Consider the following 23,419-nt stretch of genomic DNA (forward strand, 5'->3'; position numbering starts at 1 on the left):
GTTCTTCAGTCCTATCCATGGCTCAGAAGGATCCCTGGGCCTTGGTCAGTGAGGACGTTGCCTTCCAGTGAAAACCCACTGCCCTGGGTGCCTCCCTTCTCAGTGCCACATGTGCCCAACTCTCCCACCCCCTATGGCCAGTCACAGACTCACAAGGCCGGAGTCGTTCAGGGACCACAGAAGCAGCACACCCAGCACTAACCTTCAGAATGAGTTCCACCACTTCCGTGTGCACGAGCCCATGCACAGGCTCCCCGTTGACATGAGTGATGAGGTCACCCTGACGAAGCCCCGCCTCACTGGCTGGACCTCCATCCTCCACGTGCTGCCCCAGGAAGATAACAGTCCTCAGCCTGGAGCCTGAGCATGAAGTATGGGGCCTGGTTCTGCTATTACCCACCCTCCTCGGACCCCTGAGGATAGTGTGGAACAGAAGCAGAGACAGACAGGCCCTTGGAGGGGACGATGAAACTGGGAAACAACAGGTCTGGATGCCCATACATACCCACACCATGTGGTGCACAGTGTAGACGTCCGAGTCACCCATGTAGACACGGATGGCCCGCAGGGTGAAGCCATACTTCTTGCCGGCTCGGTGGATGATGATGGGGGGCCTTGAGCTGCTGAGAGCTGGCAAGAAGTCCCTGCTTGGAGAAGAATCCCTGGATGATGGGTTGGATGACTGGGAATGTGGGGACATAGGGCTGGCCAGTGGAGAAGAGGTGTGTTCTGGAGAAGGAAAGACAGGACTGAGCAGGTCAGAGGACCTCGGCCTGGCCATGCTCCCAGCCCAGCCCCATCTAGGCTGCTAATCCCAGGCAGCTGTAGTCACAGGCAGAGCCTAAGCCCAGGGACGTCTTTCCCACAGACATGAAGCAGAAAAGCTCCTCATGCACCCAGAGCCTCCACAGGAGCAGCTTGCACTGAGTGTGTACTTGTATCCATTGGGGGCCGTAGAGCAACTGCGATTCAAATATCGCCATTACTCTGCGAGCTACCACTAGTTTTTTGATGAGGAACTTGAGGCTCAGAGAGATTAAGCCACTTTGTCAAGGTCGGGAGCCACCTGGTGATGGAACAAGGACTTGAATGTGAGTTCTCTGCCTCAGAGCTGGCCCTTGTTACATGGTGCCATCTTGCCCTGTGGCACATGCACGCGCAACCTGACACCAATGCACAACACAGACCTCCTGTAACGGGGCAGCCGTGACACACAGCTCTCGGATACCTGCTCCTCAATACACAATGTACAGACGTACCGGCCACATGCAGACCCCTGCCACAGACCCATACAGATTCCAACGCCCTTCCTGTGAGTTTTAGCCTAGTTCCCTGGGAGCCCTACCTGCAGGAATGAGGAGGGACAGGGTTGTGGCTGAGGCAGACTTGATCACTTTGTTGATGGGACGAGTGGTGCGCTTTTCCACAGAGTCCCCCGAGAGCAGCCGGTGGCGGGCCCTGCGTACTGCCAGGTCACTGATGGCCTTGGCTGTGGCTCCCTCAGTCAGCTGTGGGGTCCCACGGCCTCCTGGAGTCTCCACAGCTGTGGGCCCAAGTGAGCAGTGAGACCTGCAATGCTGCCGAGCCTCCCCACCCTGCCTGCCTGCAGTAGCCTCTGGTCCAGGCCCTCGGGCCGCCTGCTGGGCCACACCTGGGCTGGAACCGCAGCTCTGGCCAAAGGGCTCCTCGTCTAGCTTTAGCTGCCGCTCCACTGGACGTTCAGGGACAGGCCCAGATACACCTTCTCCAGAAGGGGGTGTCAGAAGCCATGTCCCCTCCTGCTGCTGTCTCCTGGGGGTGCTGCTGGCCTCCTCAGGGCCCTCAGGGAAGCGGGGGGCATCCAGGAGGCCTGAGCAGCGGCGTCGCACTGTCAGTGGAGGGCTTGAGTCACTCTCCGTGTGGGATGACTCAGACACCGACAGCCGCTTCCGCAATCTGTGAGAGACACAAGGCCCAGGTGAGACAGGCAGGCGGTCTCCCTCCTCTGGCCCAAGCTTCCTTAGGGGCTCACAAGGGTTGTAAGTCCCAGAACTTCTTCCCTTGGATAGTCCCCTGGAAGCCATGCTTGTGATGCCCCCTTACGGCCACCAGCACTCCACCCCGCATCTGAATCTCGTCCATGATGGAAACAACGGATGGATGGCTGTGCTGCCCACCCTAGGGGGAGTTCTGGGTGCTCACATCTCAGGGGAGCCAATCACCCAGCTCCGGTCTCGGCCCTTCAGCCCTGCCAGGCCGTCAGAGCGGTCGTCCTTCTCCTCGCTCAGGCTGCGCTTGGTGGGGGGTGGTGCCCTGCGCTCCTCGAGCAGTGACAGACGCTCCATACTGCTGTACACCTGTGGGCACAGAGTCTGTGCTGGTGACAGGCCCCAACAGCCACACCACCCCAATGTATCCTTGGCATTTGAAGCCCAGGAACTGGAACGAGTCCTGCCCTTTCCTCCTCCATGCCAGCTGCATACTGGAGGCGGCAGCTATCCCACCGTCAGGGCCTGGAGCGCTTCTTGCAGTCTCTGTCATATGCAGGCCCAGCCCTTTCTCCCCCTTTTCCTAGGGCCAGCCCCACCACCTGCTCCCCCACCGGCCCCAGCCACAGCTCCTGACAGGCCCTCTTCTCCCAGTCGTCCTGTTCTGCCCAGCCTGGGCCTGCCGCGTCACACCTTGCTGAACCTTGGAGAGCACGAAGAGAACTGGCGGATCTCCAGGCAGCCATCCTCACTCACTTCTTCCTCGTCCTCTGAGTCCACATGGTGGTAGCGCTCTGAGCGGGCTGGACCAGACACACGGGACGGTTCCCTTCAGAGGCCCCGGTAGTGCCTCCTTTTGACCCTTATCAGACCTCAGAGGGCCTGAAGAAGTTGCTCCTGATGCCAAGTTCAGGGTGCACAGGCGTTTCTGGGCAAACAGACAGGATCCCCACTCCTCCCCATCCCACCGTGGCCTTACTGTCAAAGTAGCTGGTATCATCCTCTGACTCCAGCTGGGGAATAAATTCAGCCTTCTGGCGAAGAAGTCCTGTCCAGTCCAGACCAGTAAAGAAGGAATGCTGCTTCACCTCAGAGGCGCTGCCTGTGGACAGGAAGGGCGTGGGTCAGGGCACAGGTTGAGCTGTGTGGGGTCCCGACCAGCAAGTCCAGTGAGAACCCAGCCCTCAGGAGGCCAGTACTGAAGGCCTCCACTCCAGCACCTCTCTTCCCGCGCTTACAGGAGCAGGGCAGTCTCAGGGCCAGCCTGAGCTTCCTGGGTGAGTGGACTCAACCTCCCTCTTGCAAGCTGTGAGAAAGGTCGGGTGGCCCTGTCCTACCTGTGCCCAGTCTCTCCAGAGGGTTCTGATGGAGCAGTTTGGAGGTGAGGTCCTGGGCATCTGGCGGCAGAGCATCATCTCCCTCAGGCCATACGATCTCATCTGTAGAGTGGGGGAAAGAGGGAAGGAGGGGCTTACAGCAGGGTCTCAGAGGCTGCAGGCAGAGTGGGGAGATACAGAGGAGGGTTCTAGGATAAGAGATGGGGAGGGAGCCACAGAAGGTCCAGCCCAGAGCCCCTGAAAGCCTTGCCTGGGGCCCAGCTCCTTAAGTTCTATAGGTTCCTGTCCTCCTGGTAGGGGGGTGTCTCACATCCACTCACCTGTCCCATCCTGTGATCCAGGACTCCCCCTGTCCTGAAGCTCTAGCTCAGCCTGACTCGACACTTCAGACACTATTGTACTCACAGACACACATACCACAGGCACACTCATGCCCATATAGGGTGACACGAACACAAACAGAACAAGCCCTGGGTGACAGAGTACATGTGTATGCACATGCGTGTGCGCGCGCACACACACACACACACGTGAAGTTACAACATAAGCCTCACAGGTGAATGCATAAATCCTATTTGTGGGTCCAGACTCTGTCTCCCCAGTGTACCAGGGTGACGGTACCTACCACTGATCACTTGCCCAAAGAGCTCCTCCGGAGTATCTCCAAAGAAAGGGACGCAACCCACCAGGAACTCATACAGGATTATGCCCATGGCCCACCAGTCCACCGGCTTCCCATAGCCCTGACGCAGGATCACTTCAGGCGCGATGTACTCTGGGGTCCCGCAGACCTGGGCACAGAGAAGCCAGGCTGGCTCAGCATCCTGAGGGAGCTCACTGGCATCACAGCTGAAGGGGTGGGGATGTTCCCACTCCTGGAGAAGTCTCTGAATGAAGACTCCGCCTACTTCGGTTAAAGAGCGAGGTCAATAGGAACCCAGGGTATCAGAGTTGGAACTGCTGGTGGGGTGATTTTATGTACTTCCCAGTTAACCAAAACATGTAGTTCTAGCCTGGAAAACCACCCCCTGAGCCCTCAACACCTCTTTATGGCATCTAGTTCCCACACTGGCCTCTACCCTCCAATCTCTCAGAGGACAGTCCTTACAGTCACATGACTACTGCAGGGACTTGCAGACAGTTACCATCTGAACTGTCAAATCAGGAAACATCCAGAGGCTACTCTCAGGAAGCTGGGCCACAGCCCAGTGGAAACTTGGAGCTGTGCTCCAAGAACAACACACTCCAGAAGGGCCCTGCCCTTGACTGAGACTAGGAGGATCAGGACTCATCTCGTGTTAGTCTCTTAGAGTAACAGTGGTTATGTAACCTATTTTCTCCAAACCCCGAGGAAGAAGATGACTTTGGATTTTATATCCATTATGATTCTTGAGGCCCACCCCGTTTTCCAAATGTGTTACCTTATCTCAATGCCTCCCTGGAACCAAAAGTCGGAAAAGACAGAGGAGTTCCCAGTCTTAACAGGTAGCCACGGGGTTAAATATGTGGCCCCTCACCCCGTATTCTGAAGTCTGGACCTCAACCCCCAAGGTCTCCACCATCCTTCCTTACCTGCTTGTCCAGGAACTCCCGGGCATCCTTTTCAATGTGGCCCTCGTACAAGTTTGTTGTCAGGCTCATGAGGCCAATTTTAGAAAGGCCAAAGTCAGTAAGCTTGATGTGTCCCATGGATGTAATCAGGAGGCTGGGAAGTCAGAGACACAAAAGTATGGGGTTATTTCCTGGTTTTTCCAAGAATGCTGATTTTAGTATATGCCCAATTTTCCCACTCAGGCTTTTATAGGGTTCCTGTGGGACTTAAGCAGGGTAACTTCAGGAGGGAGACAGGCAGTTGTGAAAGAAAAGGTATCTCTGGCTTTGTGAGTTCTGCATTCTGCACAAGCAACTCACCAGCCTTTTGCACATTCACCCAACTCATTACCGTTTGCTGCCCTCAACCATATTCTCTGCTGGGGGCAGGTACCAGCTAGCTGAGGGAAAGACTTGCTTCCAGAGCAATTAGCCTCAGCCCACAGCTCCCGCCATACCCAGGCCCCTCTCCTCACCTGGGCGTCTCACCATACCCAGGCTCAGGGAGAGGGGAGAGGAGCACAGAATCATGTGCCATGTCCACAGCTGGTTTTAAAGGAGGGCTAGCTGGGAGAAACCAGAGATAGGACTTCACAGAAAATGGTCTCTTTCTTCTCTAGTCACATACTCTGCCGGAATCATTTCATTTCATAACAAAGGCTTAACCCTGCCACTCCTTTATAATATTATTTCCAAATCAGTATCTTCCCAAATATTATTCCCAAATCAGCATCCTGACTTCCTTTAAGAGCTCTAGGCCTACTGACTGCCCGGAGGTCTTACAGCACTGTGAGCTTGACCTGTCCAAAACAGAGCCACGCCTCCTAACAGGTCCTCTTTGCAGAAAATGATTTGTTACCTCTGAGCTCTGTGATAAGTACCTTATTGATTATTTATATTCTGGCTCCTGAAAGGTCTTACAACAGAGTAACTAATAAAACAAAGTAGGTATGATTATCCACATTTTAAAGGGGGAGGAACAAGAGGCTCGGAGGTTTAATTAACGGATCCAAGCTCATAGAGTTAACAAGTGGTCATCTGAACTCTGGTCTGTCTAGTGTCAAAGCCACTTTCCATGACAGAGGCTTATCCCCATGCACTAGTACTGAGCTGGAAATCTGGAAAATATCCCAGACTCTCCCACACCCATGCCTACCCCCACATTTTGGTTTCCTTTCTATGTCCTAATGGGTTCCCCTCTCTTCTGCACCCTGCAGGCATGGTTGGCTTGGCCTGGTCTCCTGCAGCAGCCTCACCATCTTTCCATTGGCAGAGTGATCTTGCTAAGCCTAAACCAAAATCTGAGCGTGTCATTCTATCCGACCTCTGGCTAACAGGCCCTTTGAAGACTCGCTAGGACCGTTTATGTTAAAACCCAAACCTAACAAAAAGATCCCTGCCTCTCTCTCCAGCCTCATCCCTTACCACTCTGACCAGTCAAGCATCCCCGTCTCCTCGCAGTGTATTAAGGTAGTTCCCAGCTCGCAGGCTCTCAAGCCTGTGTGCCTTTTGCAAATCCTGCTTCCTGGCTTTAGAAAGCTCCTCCCACCTTTCCCCCACCTGACTAAAGCTTTCTGAGAAGTAGTCTATAGGCAGACAGCTGTTTCCCACACTAAAGTTCTGTAGGCCAGGGACTACCTTACAGCCCAGATTATAGTACTTGGCCCAGACATGTCAGTAAATGTCAAAACACTCCTTCAGCCATCTCCTAGGTGGTGCCGATTCTCTCCTGCTTGGTTTCTTTAGCAGAGCTCCTCAGAGGCTTTTACGTCACTGAGGCCTTACGAAGACCCGGCTAGACTCGCAGGCAACAGGCTTTGCATCTGGGGCAGTCAGGGGCCAGAGAGCTAGGCCTGGACAGACACCCGCATGAGAACTGTTTTCAAGCAGCCATTCTGGGACAGATTCAAATATGCTGTGTCTGCCTCCACTTATTTAGAGACCCAAGAGGGAGACCTTGGACTAGGGCCTCAGAGAGTGGGCATACTTGTCAGGCTTGAGGTCACGGTGCACGATGCCGTAGTTGTGCAAGTACTCCAGGGCCAGCACGGTCTCTGCAAAGTACAGACGCACCATGTCCACAGGCAGGGCCCCGATGTTCTTCAGCAGAGTGGCACAGTCTCCTCCTGCAACAAGCCCAGGACACTCTGAAGGAAGGACCCAGTTCCCTACTCAGGGTGGTCTCAGGCTTCCGGTCTCTGAGGCCTCAGGGACTCCTCTGGGGCTAGAGATCGTCTCACTCTCCCAGTGCTGGCACAGGGGGGCAAACAGAATGTGGGGAGGCGCAGGCAGAAGTGAGTCTGCCAACGGCTGTCACAGCCACTGTTCAGGCCAGGGAGGGTAGGAAACTGGGCCTTCATGCCTGTGAGGGGACTGGCAGGGGTGGAGCGAAGTGATTTCTGGGTGGGAGTCCTGCATATTACAAACACATCTGACTGAGCCTCCAGCGTTTGTCCACTTATGTCCTTCCTGTTGGCTATCCTTTGGTTTTTGAATAAGGCAACATTGTAAACTCCCAGCACGTACTCCCTGAATTAAAAGGAGAGTTTTGTTCAGTTTCAACTTCAAGACTTAGGCCAAGTGTCTCTGGAAGCTGCACCCAGCAGTGTGAAGGGAAGAGTGAAGGTCACTGGGAAAGCTGCCGTCTCTCCCCCAGGGGGCCCCGTGATACTCTTCGACTCCATACCCAGAGTATTTTGTGCGGTGTGTCCCCTTCAAGGGATGTCCCCTTCACAGCCACCCATCAGGACAGTGGCATTCCTCCCTCCTGCATGCCACCCTGGGCTTGCATGGCTCTGCTCCCTCCTTTGTTCCCACCTGGGCCAGCCGTAGACGGCATCCAGGCTTTGGGGCGCAGGCTTCTACAGCTGTTGGGCTGATGCATCCTGTCCCCAAAAGCCTCTCTTTGCACCTGACATGGACAGCCTCACGGCAGTTACTATCCCGGAGGCCTCTCCCTGTGTGGGGCAGGGAGCCTTGTGCCCACCATGTGGCCCAGCCATGTGGCCAAATGGTCTCTGAGACCCTAAGGCAGAAACCAATGCCAAAGAGATTGGGAAGCTGGGCCCTGAAACGTCACCCCTATCCAAAGCTGCTGGTCGCAGCTCCGGGCCAGGCCTCACACAGTGCCTTGGCCTCCATGCCAGGCCACCTCTTCCACAGTACCTTCAACATACTCCATCACCATGCACAGGTGGCGCTTGGTCTCAAAGGAGCAGAACATGCTGACCACAAAGGGATTCTCGGCAAAAGTCAGTATGTCACGCTCCACGAAGGCCTGCTGGATCTGGTTCCGAAGGATCAAGTTCTGCTTGTTGACCTTCTTCATGGCAAAGCGCTGCCGGGTGGACTTATGCCGCACCAGGAATACAGCCCTGGAAACACAACCCATCCCATCTCCCATGGGCCCTCAGCACCTGGGCTGTGCTCCCTACCACCCAGAGCGGGGCATCCAAACTGCTTCCTATCCCACCTTATAAATGCACAGACCAAAGGAGCAGGGGTGTCCTTATTGATGAGAAGGATCTGGGCCTCCCACCCACAGAACTCTTCAATTTTCCAATACACCAGGTCCTGAGGACACAGTTCAACCCTTCCCCAGAGCTCAACTAGAGGAGGACTGATACCAAGAGGAGCGGGGACCTTGTCTGGGAAAGGAACAATGCCAGATGTCAGAGGAAACTGAACTCCTTCTCCCCATGAGGCTTTGAGGAGGGAGAGGGCCTATCCTGAGGCAACTGCCACCCAGAGCACCGGGCATCATACACTTCTAGAAGGAAGAGCCCAAGGGCTAATTCAGCTCCAGTCTTGGCCACACCTCACCCCTGCCTTTACCCATAGGCGCCATTGCTGATGAGCTTAATAGTTTCGAAGTCCTCTTCAGAGGGTGTCTTTTTAGATGTCAGAGATGCCCCACGGCCCTGGAAGACAAGAGCAAAGGCAGGAGGCAAGCATGCTCCTTAGAGCCCAGGTACTCAGGGAAGCTGGAGGCCCGGCATCCGCTCAGCTCTTAATCCTGGTACAGCCCCACCCAAGCTTCCTGATGCAGGAGCTGAGTGACTTCAGAGACAGCGGGTGCAACCATCCACTCCCCATCCTGCCCTCAGATGTCCTCTCAAAGAGGACTTGCGCCCTCTGCTTCAGAGGGCCCAGTCTCCAGGATTGGGGCAGGAGCTCAAGGTCTTTACCTCCACTGAATCATCTGTCTCTGGAGTGTCAGGACTGTCATAGCTGCTCAACTGGGCCATTTCTAGAAACAAAGCGAAGGGCACAAGAGAAATGTGTGCGCAGCGATGTCAGGCATCCCAACGGTCCCCTCAGAGCACACAACAGCACATGCAAGGTGGGCATTCGGATCTCCTGCATCAGGCTGGGTGCAAATCTGGTCCTGTGGCTCTCTTCCCAGAGCTGTCACAGCTTTTGGACCTGTTTGCCAAATAATAGTGCCACTCCTATTTCTAGAAGCCCAGTGCCATTCTCAAGGCCTGGCAAATTTTAAAAAGCTTCCTTCAAATTTAGGACAATTCTTGGAAAACAGAGCCAAAGGTGGGGCTATCGGTCCGTATCCCACTCCACCGGTGAGGTTGGGAAGCAGGGAAGGTGGATGAAAAGAGACCAGGGACTTAGAAGCCCGGGTTCCTGCGGGGACATAGTTGAATCCTGGAGAACGGAGAGATCTGCTCAAGCCTGGGGTTGGGACCACAGTGAAGTCACAGGAGGGCCAGTAAGGTGGCAGAAGGGGAGGTAAGCATGCACAGGAGGTGGCCATTTTTGAAAATGCAATTGTGGTCCTTTGTTGTGGACCTCTTTTGACATTAGGTTCTAAATCCAACCCAGCGGGGCTCATGGCAATCCGGATTAGGTTATATCAGGCGGATATGTAAACCAATCTGAAGGAGGAGCTGCACCATGACAGAGAAGATGGGGTTCCTCTGACAGCCCTGAGGCCCCTGGCGCTGCATCGTGTCCACGTCCGATCTAAGCTTCTTCTTCAAGTGGCTTCCCTGCCGTTAGAGCTTGTTGGCTGTGGGGTGTGTCTGCGGTCATGAGGCAGCATGCTCACCCTCTAGGGGATCCCGTGTGAGGCCCAGTTGACTAACGATGTAGCGGGGAATGTCACATTTAATCCCTTGTCCCTCTTTGGCATGGCCCTCGGCTGCTTCTAACAGGTGGTAGAACTCTTCAGGGTCAAACTCCTGCACCAGGGGAAAGAGGCAGTCAGAGGTAAGGGCTATAAGGGAAGGCCACTTTGGTGTTGACAGCACATGCCCCAAAATGATGAAAAGGACTTTTTCTTTGTGATGGGACACCTTGCCCCATGCCCAGAAGCATCATGATTCAGGGATCATAAAAATGGGGACAAAGCCATCTTCCAGGTCAGCTCCAGACTGGACAGCCTAAGCATATGCTGTCTTCCCGACAATAAGAACCAGACCTTTTATTTATTTCAAGATAGCTCAGCCTGTTGACCTGGTCCAAAGCCTCCTGCCAGCCACACACACACACACACACACATACACACACACACGTACACCTGCCTTCAGATATTTACCGGCGCCCCCTGTTTGCTAGGGGCTGGAGAGCCGTGAGGACAGTACAGCGGTCCTGTCCCATCAGAGGCACTAAGAGACTAACTGCACAACACGGGGAGCACTTCAGGATCAGGGACTCTGCTTTGTTCGTGTCTGTGTAACCAGCGCCTGCCCTAAAGTAGGTGCTCAGTAAAGTGCTGGGTATGGTGAACTGAAGGACTGGACCTATGCCAAGGAAACTGTTCCATGCTCTTGACCATCCAGACCCCCACTCACCTGGGGCCTGCTGGCCGTGAGGGGGCCAGATTAATACTCCTCAGGAGCAACCATTTTCCTCACAGGAACTCATCTAGGTCCCCACGTTGGCAGATCATATTAAATAAGGATTACCGCAGTTTTGCTGGTAGTGGGATACTTCCGCTCCACGCCCCACCCACTCCCAACCTTCCTGGGAGTGCCCTCACCAGGCATTCCAGAAGTCGAGCTGGGCGGGCAATGACAATCATCAGCTTCTTCACCAGCTGCATCACGAAAGCCACTTCTGAACTCTCTGAGCGCTCGTGAGCCTGTAGAGAAGACAAAGGTTGGTGAAGCAATCCACTGGCACAGCATGGCGGGGCTAATGCCGGCCGGGGCTGGGCGGAGCTGGCTCTGGGGACAAACCGCGGGGTGGTACAGAGACTTCTGCAAAATGAAGAAGTTAGAGAAAGCCAGTGCACCATGACAGGGAGCTCTAGGACACTACATGACACCACAGAATGTCATAGAGACACGTGCCTTTACCCGTCCCTCCATTCAGACCCCAGCTCAAGGGGCAACTCTCATGGGAGCTTTCACTGTTCACTTCCCAACCCAGGCAGAATGTCAGGAACAGAAAGACTTCAAAGCAGGAGGGAGGCAAACAGCTTTCATTTTAGAAAGATCACTCTGGCTGTGGTGTGGACAGTGCATGGAAGAGTGCAAGCCGAAAAGGGGGAAAAATCCATGAAGGGGCTATTGCAGTAACGTGCATGAGAAAGCCAGAAAGCCTGGCAGGAAGGGTGGAGAGAAAGACACAGCCTGGGGCCATTTCTGCGGTGGAGGACTGAGTAGACCCGGGGCTGGAAGAAGCAAGAAGAGAAGGGAAATGCAGCTACAAGTTCAGGGGCATTTCAGTGAACCCACAAATGAAATAAGAAATATAAGAAGGTAAGTAGTTTGGGTAAGGGCAGGTGGAAAAGCTGTTTTGCCGGTGCAGTTTGAGGTGCCTGTACTAACCTATACTAGATACTTCCTTGGGTATCTACCCAGCCCAGGAGCCTTTCTCTTTTTTATGGAAACCGCTCTGACATCTAGCAGCTACACCTGGATTGTGTGGCTGCCCCTTCCAGCCCACCTCCAGGAGCGGACCAGCGTGGATGACTCTCCTGTGAATTTAAAAAAATGGATGGAAAGACAACTGTTAATATCAGCGTGGCAGGACCGTATAATCTACTGCTGGGTGAAAAGGGATGGCCGCATCTACCAAAGACACAGAGGAAAGCGGCATGAGAGGACAGTGACCACTTCCTGAGCTTCCCCCAGCTTCTGGTTTCTGGTTTTGGTCCCTCAGGGCCCAGTTGTATTCCTGTCTTTAATTCTCGAAGACCCACCCTTTGCGTCTTGGTAATTAGTTTCCCTTCCTGCTTAAACTACTCTGAGCTGGCTCGCTATTACTCGCAACCGAAGAATACTAACCAACCTGGCAAGCCAAAGTGGAGGCCTCTTTCTGAAGCAGCTAGCAACACGGATCTGGAGCTAAAGAGAACAGGGAGGGAGGGATGCAGTCAGGTGGGTGGGCTCAGTGCATGGGCGACAATGGGATACATAGAAGGAAATGAAGCTGTCAAGGACAGCATGAAGAAGGGAGGAGCAGGAGAACCGATACACAGGGTGTTGCCGTGCAGAACGCCAGCATTTAATACTTTTTTTTAAAAGGTGTTTTTTTTTGGGGGGGGGGGTAATCTCTCATCCAACATGGGGCTCGAATTTACGACCCTGAGATCAAGAATCGTGTGCTCTTCCAACATGAACACCAGCATTTAAGAGCTGGGCAGAATAGGAACTCGTGAAGGGGCAGCAAGACTGTAAGACTGGAGAGAACAGTGTCATGATCCCCAGTGGGGAAAAGGGGCCAGGAGAGGTATTCATGGTGCAGAGCTCTGCGGAGTTGTGAAGACAGATGAGGATGGAAAGAGGCCACAGGATCTTTTTGGCAATTGGTTGATTTGTTCCTCAGTGAATTTTGCCTGAAACAGTTTTAGAGGAATGGTGGGAAGGGAAAGTAGAAGGCAGAAGACCAAGCAGCGAACAGGTTGTTAGGAAAGAATAATAGCAAATGAGGACCATTAAAAAAAAAAATTGGTTATGATATGAAGAGAGACGCTGGGCACTTGGTGAATAGAATGTGAGGTTTATTCTTTTAAGATTTAGCCCAAATATCAACTGTGAATCTTCATCTTGGTTCTCTGGCTGTACCCCACCCCTCACCAAATATGTAAGAACCAGAAGTAACTGCTCCGCTTTCTACGTTCTGTTGCTCATATCACATGGTACCACATGTTGTTTCATAACTAGTTGTCTGCCTCTCCACCTACATGGTAGAGCCTCGTGAACAGAGAGACCGGAACTCCTTTTCTTCCCTTATGTGCTAAGACCATCACAGGGCTTCTTACATAGAGGATGTCAACGTTTGTGGATGGAGTGTTTGAAAAAATGATCTCAGGCTCTGGAATAAGACAAACCTGGGTTTGGGTTCTAGCTCTGCTATAAGAAAAGAGTTACGCTGGGCTCACACAGCCTCTTTTTAAAAGCTTTGGTTTCCGCACCTGTGGATTTGGTGGTGGTGTGAAGACCACATTAAATTAAATGAGATTATGTATTGCCTAGTATGCACTGAGTGCTCTATAAATGATAGTGATTTTATTTCCAATGTAAATCTTACCTGCCATTTTCCAAGTTAAAACCATTCAGTAATTTCCCCATTGCCTTTGTGATAAGACCTAAGCTCCTCATAGATACACTTCAGCCTTTGCCCCTCCTCCCAACCCCTCCCGTTCTGTCTCTTCAAATTCATCCACCAACTTTTCCCTGCAGGCATCCCTCACCTAGTCATACCAAACTACTTCATCTGTGATTTCTGGAATGTACCTAGTTCCTCTGTGCCTCTCACAGTGGCGGGATTCCAGGGGCTGGTTAGTACCAGCTCCTGGTGGGCAGACTGACCCTAAGTGGTTGTTCCCGTGAATCCTTTGATTCCTCTCATGTTACATTTACTGTTTACATTTGCTTTGTTGTACACAGGTTTGTAAATATTATTGTCTAAGATATTTGTATATAACTTGGGCTAAAATTCACATGTTAATGACTTACGATGGTGGTCTACTCTGGACATTATGTGGCTAAAAAAGAAAATACTCCCCCTCAAAAAAATTTTTAATGTAGAAGCGATAAATTTCACAGAAAACGAAAAAGGAAAAAAGAACAACAAAAAACTTTTTCCTAAGTCCGGTGAACTCCTACCTACACGTCAAGACTCAACTTTTCGCAAACCTTCCATGCAGAACTGTGCTCAGAACAGACCTCGACTATTCAGTGCTCCTCAGTCACAATCACTATAATACATAAAAGTGAGATAATTCATGTAGAGGGCTCAGGGTGGTGTCAGCACACAGTACACTCCAATAAATGATAGGTGTTCTTTCCACTTGTTGATGGGCCTGTAACCCCACTCGACAGCAAATTCCTTGAGCTGGAACATGCAATGAGCTTTTTTATGCATCCCCAGGACCCAGCACATCAGGGAATGGATGAATGCATTGGCTCCGTATTCAGTGCTCTTACTGCACAACCTACTCCCCGGGTGGGGTGGGGGGTGTGGGGTATGGGGTCACGAGTCTCGGAAAATGCCTGAAGGTTTTGGGCAAGGCTCTGACTTTAGCATTTCAGAAGATTAATCTTAGATATACAAGCAACCAGGGAAGTCACTCCAACTTGATCTTTACCTAAGGCCACAGTCCTGGATTCCTATCCACTGTCAGAAAGTTACTCTTGAACAGAAACAAAGAGCTGCCAGGGATTTGCATGTGAATTTTGTGTGCGCAAATCGTATTTCTACAACATTTGAATTTAAGCATTACTCTTGAAATCAGGGGAAAAAAGCACATTTTTGTAGAAGGAAGCACTTTTTCATCTATTAAATCAAAACTTTCCTCACTGTGACTCTTGCCCACTGGGTTAACAGGCCTTTTAGAGGACAGGGAATGATCTGCTACCTATTATGTATGAGAAATCTTCCATATTTGACAGCAATAATCACAGCCATCTTTAGTCTTTTCTCTAGATGCAACTGTTTCCTAATTAAAAACAAAACAAACAACTCCTCCCTCCTAATTTCTAGACTAACACACTGAAGTCCTGTTTGATCAACAGCTCTGGGTTCTCAGCTCAGTTGTTAGGACACCAGAGCAAGGTCAAGTGCCTGGAGGTAATAGGGGTCTGAATTAGGAAATACTCCAGTACATGAAGGGGCACATGTTTTCCCCACTGTACCCCACTGGTGTAATACGAGGTAAATGCGATTTGAGGGGAGAAGGCAACAGACGCCCTACTGTAGAGGCGAAGAGGAAAGCAAACCCTGGAGCAGGAAGCATTGGGTGAGAACTCATTGTATGGGGCACCTGGGGGGGCTCAGTCGGTTGAGTGTCAGATTCTTGGATTTGGCACAGGTCATGATCTTGGGGTCCTGGGATTGAGACCTGTGTCAGGCTCACACCCAGCACAGAGTATGCTTGAGATTCTTTTCCCCTCCCTCTCCGTCTGCTCCTCCCCCACCGTTCATGTACGCTCACGTGCTTTCAAATACATAAATAAAATCTAAAAAAAAAAAAAAAAAAAGAACTCACGGTATACTCTGGTCTTGACCATCTCTGGGTTACTTTATCTCTAGCCTTCCAAGAAGTCTTTTCACACTGGGGAGGAACAGGTCTCTAAACACCTAAATCCCTACCAGCAAACTTGTCACCATGTAAACACAAAATGTCAGCAAACAGATAAACCCACAGTGCAAGACCTGGCTGGTTTTCCCCAGGGTTAGTGGAAGCAGTCTGAAGGCTCTGCTTACCCCAGTATTTCCACTAGGACAGAACCCACCACAGTCACTGGGGCCACTTTTAGGCATTGGATTACAAGCATAGTCAAGTATTTATGAATATTACCAATGTTGGAACCTCATGCAGAGTTAAGTGGGATCATAAAAAAGGCCCACAGAACTGAGTTCTTTTGATACCAGACAGGTTTCTCTTAGTGACGCCAGGGACTGAGGAGGAACTGAAGTCTATCAGCACCACCCTTGGGGGTAGGTCGTGCATATGAGCAAGGAGGTGACGAGCCAGCTAAGAAAACTGGAAACACCATTAGTGCCCTTCTCTTAGCTCGGAATAAATAATCCACTACCTCACAGGAGGATGTATCAGGGTTCCAGCACAAGGACACTCACATCTTGTAGAAGTTTCTCTAAATTCTCTTGAAGTTCATAAAAGTAGTGTGATGTAATGAGACGATTGCGGGATTTATCCAGGCAGTCTCGGGCCATCTCAATCACCTGATGATGAATAAAGCTCAAGGTTCCATCTGCCAAGGGCAGCACACTGTCTGGAGTGTTGGAAGAAATGAATTCTGCGAGACGCTCTTCCATTTGCGCAGTGGCCTACAAATAAAAGAGGAAAAGTAACACTTCCCTTCTAGTTGCAGCGTAGATGGGAGCTCAGCCTGAAGGTAAGCTCTGTGATCCTGGTTTCCTGATGCTGCATTTGGGGAACCTGACGGCTACACACATGATAAGATGACCCTTAAGTCAAATCAAAACAGCCAAGGGGCTGTTTAGTGGGTTAAGTGTCCAACTCTTGGTTTCGGCTCAGGTTGTGTGATCTCGGGGTTGTTAGCTCACGCCCCGCATGGGGAGTGGGGAGTCTGCTTCTCCTCTCCCTTTGCCCCTCCCCTCCCTCATGTACTGTCTGTCTCTGTCTCTAAAATAAACAAATAAATCTTTAAAACAAACAAAAACATTATAGTCCAGGCCCTCTCTCATCTGGCCTTGTCTCTTTCCCCTACTCCTTGGAGGGTGTGCCCTTTTGCTGAGGACCTGGAAGTGGTTGCTCTTCCCCACCCCCCACCCTTTAACGTGCTGCCTCAGGCCTGTTGATGCTGTTCCCTGTGTGTGGCTCCTTCACCAGCCAGGCCAGCCTGGTAAACTCCTAGCGTTCCTTCCAATTTCAGTTCCCACATCATCTGTCTCTCCTCTGGGAAGTCTTTGATTCCTCCAGGCCACCTAAGATTTCCTTTCCTCTGTGCTGCCCCTGGCCCTCTCAACTGCATAATCTTACTGCGTGTACTGCGTGGACACTGCTGCTTTCTAAAACTTCTCTGCACTGGGAATTTCACATCAGAGATAATTTGATTTATCTCAGGATCCTCTTACTTGACCTTAGGACCCAACTGGACTAAGCAGATGCTCAAAGAGTGTTTACTGAAGGTGTGAACCTGCCTCCTCATGGACCCGGACCCTCAGCAGGGCAGAAGAGGTGTCTGGCTGAGAAGCTTCTCAGGGACCTAACTGCATAATCATGCCAAATGATAAATTATACCAGTTAACAAGTTTCTGGCTGCCTATCTAGGACTTGGCCTTCTTTCCTTTGCCACTAGGGGGCAATTTCTGATTTCCAGTGTGTGTTGCGGGGGGGGGGGGGGTTGGGGGGGTTGGTTGTGTGTATGAGAGATATTTTCACCATAAGCATTTTTGCCACATTTTTACTGCATAACTAATTGGCCATAAAGCATTTTTGCTGTAAAGGAAAACAATAACTAGTTGACAGTTTCATTTGACAGTTTGGTTTCATTTCTCCAATGATACAGTACTCCCATTCTTCATACAAATCCTAGCCTCGGTAACAGTCTATACAGTGGCTCAGAGTTTTGAACCTACATTTCCCTTAGAATCTGGAACGTCTATAAACGGACATGTGACAATATGCTAAGGACAAACAACAGCATGGAAGGCTTTAACAACGCAACACATGGCTTAGTTATAAATACGCATCCTCGTGAGGTGTCTGGGTGGCCCAGTCAGTTAAGTGTCCGGCTTTGGTTTTGGCTCAGGTTGTAATACCGGGCCTGCACTGGGCTCTGCACTTGGCTTGGAGTCTGCTTAGGACTCTCCCTCTTTCTCCCTCTGCCCCTCCTGCTCATGCTTGCTCTTTCTCAAATCAATCAATCTTTTAAAAAAATACGTATCCTTGTATGTAGAAACTAATACTTCCCTTGATGAAGGATGAAATTTTGGTAAAAAAAGAAAAAGTGTGAAGCCAAGCAAGAAGATGAATCACAAGCAAACCCAAAATGTCTAATATTATAACCAAAAGACTTTGAAGACAAGTGCAGAGGTACAATCAAAATAAAATCAGTCGGGGCACTTGGGTAGCTCAGTGGGTTAAAGCCTCTGCCTTTGGCTCTGGTCATGATCCCAGGGTCCTGGGATCAAGCCCCGCATCGGGCTCTCTGCTCCACGGGGAGCCTGCTTCCTCCTCTCTCTCTGCCTGCCTCTCTGCCTAGTTGTGATTTCTCTGTCAAATAAATTATTTTTAAAAAATTAAAAAAAATAAAATCAGTCATTTGTGCTGTATTGCCATGAATCTACACTATACATTTTGAATGTATTAAAAGATTTTGTATTTTGCAATAGCCTTTTAATTTTGTTATTTGCTTTTTGTATGCCTTTCTAATGAATGTCCTTCATTTATTTTGGGGGACCTTAGGTTTTACAGCAGAATTGTCTAGCAGCCAATTAGTTATGTACTGAAAGTGCTTATGTGAAACCATCTAGAGCCACGGATATAAACACGTATCTAAGTATATGTGCACATAGGTATATGGTGTGTGAAGAGAGAGAGACAGGTGGAGGGAAGAAGGATGGAAGAAAAGGAATCTTAATACATTTTCTCTAAGAGTGCATCTTAACATTGACGGAGACATCCATACAAAGCACACGCAATGCTAGAATGACAATACTATACATAATACATATGAGGAGGAGGACGAAACATGTGAGGTGCATTTTAAACACTACATACTCCTAAACTTTAAAAAAAAATTCTTCATTCAAATTCAATTTAGTTAACCTATAGTCTTATTAGTTTCAGGGGCAGAATTTAGTGATTTATCTGTTGCACATAATACCCGGCTCTCGTTACATCACATGCCCCCCTTATTGCCCATCACCACTTTCCCCTTTCCCCCACCCACCTTCTTTCCAGCAACCTTCCTTTTGTTTCTTATAGTTCAGCATCTCTTTTGGTTTGCCTCCCTCTCTATTTTCATTTGATTTTTCCTACTCTTCCCCTCTGTTCATCTGTTTTGTTTCTTAAATTTCACATGAGTAAAATCATATGGCATTTGTCTTCCTTTGACTGACTTATTTCACTTAACATAATACACTTTAGTTCCATCCACATCATTGCAGGTGGCAAGATTTCACTCTCTTTCATGGCTGAGTAATATTCTATTGTATATAAATACAACATCTTCTTTATCTATTCAACTGTCATTGGACATATGGGCTCTTTCCATAGTTTGGCTATTGTGGACATTGCTGTTATAAACACTGGGGTACCATGTGTCCCTTCAAATCACTACATTTGTATCCTCTGGATAAATACCCAGTAGGGCAATCACTGGGTTGTAGGGTAGCTCTATTTATAACTTTTTGAGGAACCTTCTTACTGTTTTCCAGAGTGGCTGCACCAGTTTGCATTCCTACCAACAACCCAAGAGGGTTCCCCTTTTTCTGCATCCTTGCCAACATTTGTTTCCTGACTTGTTAATTTTAGTCATTCTGATTGGTGTGAGGTAGTATCTCATTGTGATTCTGATTTGTATTTCCCTGATGCCAAGTGAGTGATGTGGAAAAATTTTTTAAATGTGTCTTTTGGTCATTTGTATGTCTTCTTCGCAGAAATATCTGTTCGTATCTTCTGCCTATTTCTTATCCGGATTTTTTCGGTTCTTTGGGTGTTGAGTTTGAGAAGTTCTTTATAGATTTTGGATACTAGACCTTTATCTGATGCAGAATTTGCAAATATTTTCTCCCATTACGTAGGTTGCCTTTTAGTTCTGTTGACTGTTTCTCTCGCTATGCAAGAGGTTTTTATCTTGATGAAGTCCCAATAATTAATTTTTCCCTTTGTTTCTCTTGCCTTTGAAGACATGTCTAGCAAGAATTTGCTGTGGCTGAGGTCAAAGAGATTGCCACCTGGGTTCTCTAGGATTCTGATGGACAACTGTCTCAGATTTAGAGGTCTTTCCTTCATTTTGAGTCTATTTTTGTGTGTGGTGTAAGGAAATGGTCCAGTTTCATTCTTCTGCACGTATGTTCCCTCTATCCCTCCATGGTGGAGAATTTTTATCAAGAAAGGATGCTGAATCTTGTCAAATGCTTTTTCTGCATTTACTGAGAGGATCATATAGTTCTTGTCCTTTATTTATGTAGTATATCATACTGATTGAACCACCCTTGCAGCCCAGGAATAAATCCCACTTGGTTGTGATGAATAATCCTTTTAATGTACTGTTGGATCCTACTAGTTATTATCTTGGTGAGAATTTCTGCATCCATGTTCACCAGGGACATTGGTCTGTAATTCTCCTTTTTGGTGGGATCTTTTTGTCTTGTTTTGGGATCAAGGTAATGCTGGCCTCACAGAAAGAGTTTGAAAGTTTTCCTTCCGTTTCTTTTTTTTTTTTTTTTTTTTGCCTTTGCCAAAAGGCTGACTTTTAATGTTGAACTCTCAGAAAGTATAAATTTTTTTTAAAAGATTTTATTTCTTTATTTGACAGTGATCCCACGTAGGCAGAGAGGCAGGCAGAGAGAGAGGGAGATAGAGAGAGAGGAAAGCAGGCTCCCCGATGAGCAGAGAGCCCGAGTGGGGCTCGATACCACAACCCTGAGATCATGACCTGAGCCGAAGGCAGAGGCTCAACCCACTGAGCCACCCAGGTGCCCCAGAAAGTATTAATTTTTTAAAGTTTATTTTTCAAATTTCTTTACAGTGTACCAGAATTGTTTATGTACCACACCCAGTGTTCCATGCAATACATGCCCTCCATAATACCCACCATGAGGCTCACCCAAACTCCCACCCCCTGCCCCTTCAAAACCCTCAAATTGTTTCAGAGTTCATAGTCTCTCATGATTCGTCTCCCCCTCCAATTCCCCCCAATTCCCTTCTCCTCTCCATCTGCCATGTCCTCTGTGTTATTTCTTATGCTCCACAAATAAGTGAAACCATATGATAATTGACTCTCTCTGCTTGGCTTATTTCACTCAGCATAATCTCTTCCAGTCCCGTCCATGTTGCTACAAAAGTTGGGTATTCATCCTTTCTGATGGAGGCATAATACTCTATAGTGTATATGGACCACATCTTCCTTATCCATTCGTCTGTTGAAGGGCATCTTGGTTCTTTCCACAGTTTGGTGACTGTGGCCATTGCTGCTATGAGCATTGGGGTACAGATGGGCATTTCTATTTTTTGAAACAGTTTCAGAACAATGGGTATTAATTCTTTAAACTCTTGGTAAAATTTCATTGGTTGGCTCTCTGGCCCTGGATTCCTGTTTTTTTGGGTATTTTTGATTACTGATTCAATTTCTTTGCTGGTTATGGGTCTGTTCAGGTTTTCTACTTCTTCCTGTTTCAGTTTTGGTAGTTTATATATTTCTAGGAATGCATCCATCTCTTACAGACTACCTAATTTGTTGGCATATAATTGCTCATAATATTCTCTTATAATTGTATTTCTTCGGTGTTGGTTGTGATTGCTCCTCTTTCATTTATGATTTATTTGGATCCTTTCTCTTTTCTTTTTTGGTAAATCTGGCTAGGGTTTATTGATCTTATTAATCCTTTCAAAGAAACAGCTCCTACTTTAGTTGATCTGTTCCACTGTTTGTTTGTTTTTTTTTAATTCTATGTCATTGAATTTTGCTCTAATCTTTATTATTTCTCTTCTCCTGCTGGATTTAGGCTTTATTTACTGTTCTTTTTCCAGCTCCTTTAGGTGTAAGCTTATGCTGTGTATTTGAGACTTTTCTTGCTTCTTGAGGAAGGCCTGTATAGCTATACTTCCCTCTTAGGACTGCCTTTGGTCCATCCCAAAGGTTCTGAACTATTGTGTTTTCATTTTCATTTGCTTCCATATGTTTTCTTTTTTTTAATTCTTCTTTAATTTCTTGGTTGACCCATTCATTTTTTTAAAATTTTTTAAAAGATTTTATTTATTTATTTGACACAGAGAGAGCAAGAGAGAGAACATAAGCAAGAGGAGAGGGAGAGAGAGAAACAGGCTCCTCACTGAGCAGGGAGACCAATGGGGGACTTGACCCTGGGATCATTACCTGAGCCAAAGGCAGACACTTAACTGACTGAGCCAAACAGGCGTCCCTGGATCTTGTGTTTTTTTATTTGTTTGTTTGTTTTACATTTTATTTATTTATTTGACAGAGAGAGAGATCACAAGTAGGCAGAGAGGCAGGCAGAGAGAGAGAGGGAGGAAGCAGGCTCCCCGCTGAGCAGAGATCCTGATGTGGGGCTCGATCCTAGGACCCCGAGACCATGACCTGAGCTGAAGGCACAGGCCTAACCCTCTGAGCCACCCAGATGCCCCTGGATCTTGTTTTTTAAATCCATCCTGACACCCTGTGTCTTTTGATTGGAGCATTTAGTCCATTTACATTCAGAGTAATCACTGAGTAATCACTGAGAGTTATGAATTCAGTGCCGCTGTATTACCTGTAAAGCCAATGCTCCTGTAGATTGTCTCTATTCCTTTCTGGTCTTTGTTACTTTTGTACTTTCTGCTCAAAGGATCTCCTTTAGTATTTCTTGCAGGGCTGGTTTAGTATTCACAAATTCCTTTAGTTTTTGTTTGTCCTGGAAACTCTTTCTCTCTCCCTTTCCGAATGACAGCCTTACTGGATAAAGTATTCTCAGCTGCATATTTTTCCCACTTAGCACACTGAATATATCATGCCTGTCTTTTCTGGCCCGCCATGTCTCTGTGAACAGGTCTGCTACCCACATGTGTCTACCCTTGTACGTTAAGGACCTCTTGTCCCAAGCTGCTTTCAGGATTTTCTCTTCATTTTTGAAATTTGCAAGCTTCACTATTATATGCTGAGGTGTTGACCTATTTTAATTGATTTTGAGGGGTGCTCTCTGTGTCTCCTGAAGTTGAAATGCCTGTTTCCTTCCTCAGAATAGGAAAGTTCTAAGCTATAATTTGTTCAAATAAACCTGCCCCTCTCTTCCGCTCCACATCTTCTGGGACCCCTATTATCTGGATATTATTTGCTTCCTGTAATTGCTGAATTCTCTAAGTTTCCCTTTATGATCCAGTAGTTTTCTTTCTCTCTTCTTTTCAGCTTCCTTATTTTCCACCATTTTATCTTCTATATTACTGACTCACTCTTCTGCCTCATTCATTCTCATTTTTACGCCCCCATTTAGGACTGCATCTTGGTAATTCTATAGTGTCTTCTATGCTTTTTTCAAGCCCAGCTAGTATTTTTATAATCATTTTAAATTCTAGTTCAGACATCTTACTTATATCTCTATTGATTAAATCCCTGGCAATGAGTAATACCTCCTGTCTTTCTTTTGGGGTGAATTTCTCCATCCCGTCATCTTATCCAGAAAAAAACAGAATAGAAAAAAATAATAACGACAACACAACACAAAACAAAACAAACCAGAACAAAAACAAAAACAAAACAAGAAAAAAAAACTAGATCCTGGGTGTGTTTTGGTCTGCTTATTTTAAGAAAGTAGATCCCAAATAGGAAAGACGAAAAACTTATATATATACACAAAATAAAATACATATATTTATATATATACAAAATAAAATACAATGCAACACAAAAT

General features: G+C 48.3%; 1 protein-coding gene across 11 annotated transcripts in view; it reads right to left on the reverse strand.

The window, feature by feature from the left end:
• The window catches only part of MAST2 (microtubule associated serine/threonine kinase 2), a 205,928-nt gene that overhangs the window by 2,533 nt on the left and 179,976 nt on the right, over positions 1 to 23,419 (reverse strand). For 7 of the 11 annotated variants that reach the window (XM_046010796.1, XM_046010767.1, XM_046010806.1 and 4 more), the window contains 16 exons: positions 15,941 to 16,150; positions 10,890 to 10,991; positions 9,957 to 10,089; positions 9,082 to 9,143; positions 8,729 to 8,814; positions 8,060 to 8,268; positions 6,882 to 7,020; positions 4,877 to 5,009; positions 3,930 to 4,095; positions 3,305 to 3,406; positions 2,947 to 3,069; positions 2,661 to 2,770; positions 2,182 to 2,336; positions 1,346 to 1,935; positions 506 to 729; positions 203 to 325 (listed from right to left, as the gene is read on the reverse strand). In XM_046010796.1, the coding sequence (XP_045866752.1) occupies positions 203 to 325; positions 506 to 729; positions 1,346 to 1,935; positions 2,182 to 2,336; positions 2,661 to 2,770; positions 2,947 to 3,069; positions 3,305 to 3,406; positions 3,930 to 4,095; positions 4,877 to 5,009; positions 6,882 to 7,020; positions 8,060 to 8,268; positions 8,729 to 8,814; positions 9,082 to 9,143; positions 9,957 to 10,089; positions 10,890 to 10,991; positions 15,941 to 16,150 (2,667 nt within the window). The remainder of the gene's footprint in view (positions 1 to 202; positions 326 to 505; positions 730 to 1,345; positions 1,936 to 2,181; positions 2,337 to 2,660; positions 2,771 to 2,946; positions 3,070 to 3,304; positions 3,407 to 3,929; positions 4,096 to 4,876; positions 5,010 to 6,881; positions 7,021 to 8,059; positions 8,269 to 8,728; positions 8,815 to 9,081; positions 9,144 to 9,956; positions 10,090 to 10,889; positions 10,992 to 15,940; positions 16,151 to 23,419) is intronic. The other 4 variants (XM_046010828.1, XM_046010819.1, XM_046010814.1 and 1 more) reach the window with 1 other exon arrangement.

This window comes from Meles meles, chromosome 1 (genome assembly GCF_922984935.1).
Source record: "Meles meles chromosome 1, mMelMel3.1 paternal haplotype, whole genome shotgun sequence".
NCBI lineage: Eukaryota > Metazoa > Chordata > Mammalia > Carnivora > Mustelidae > Meles > Meles meles.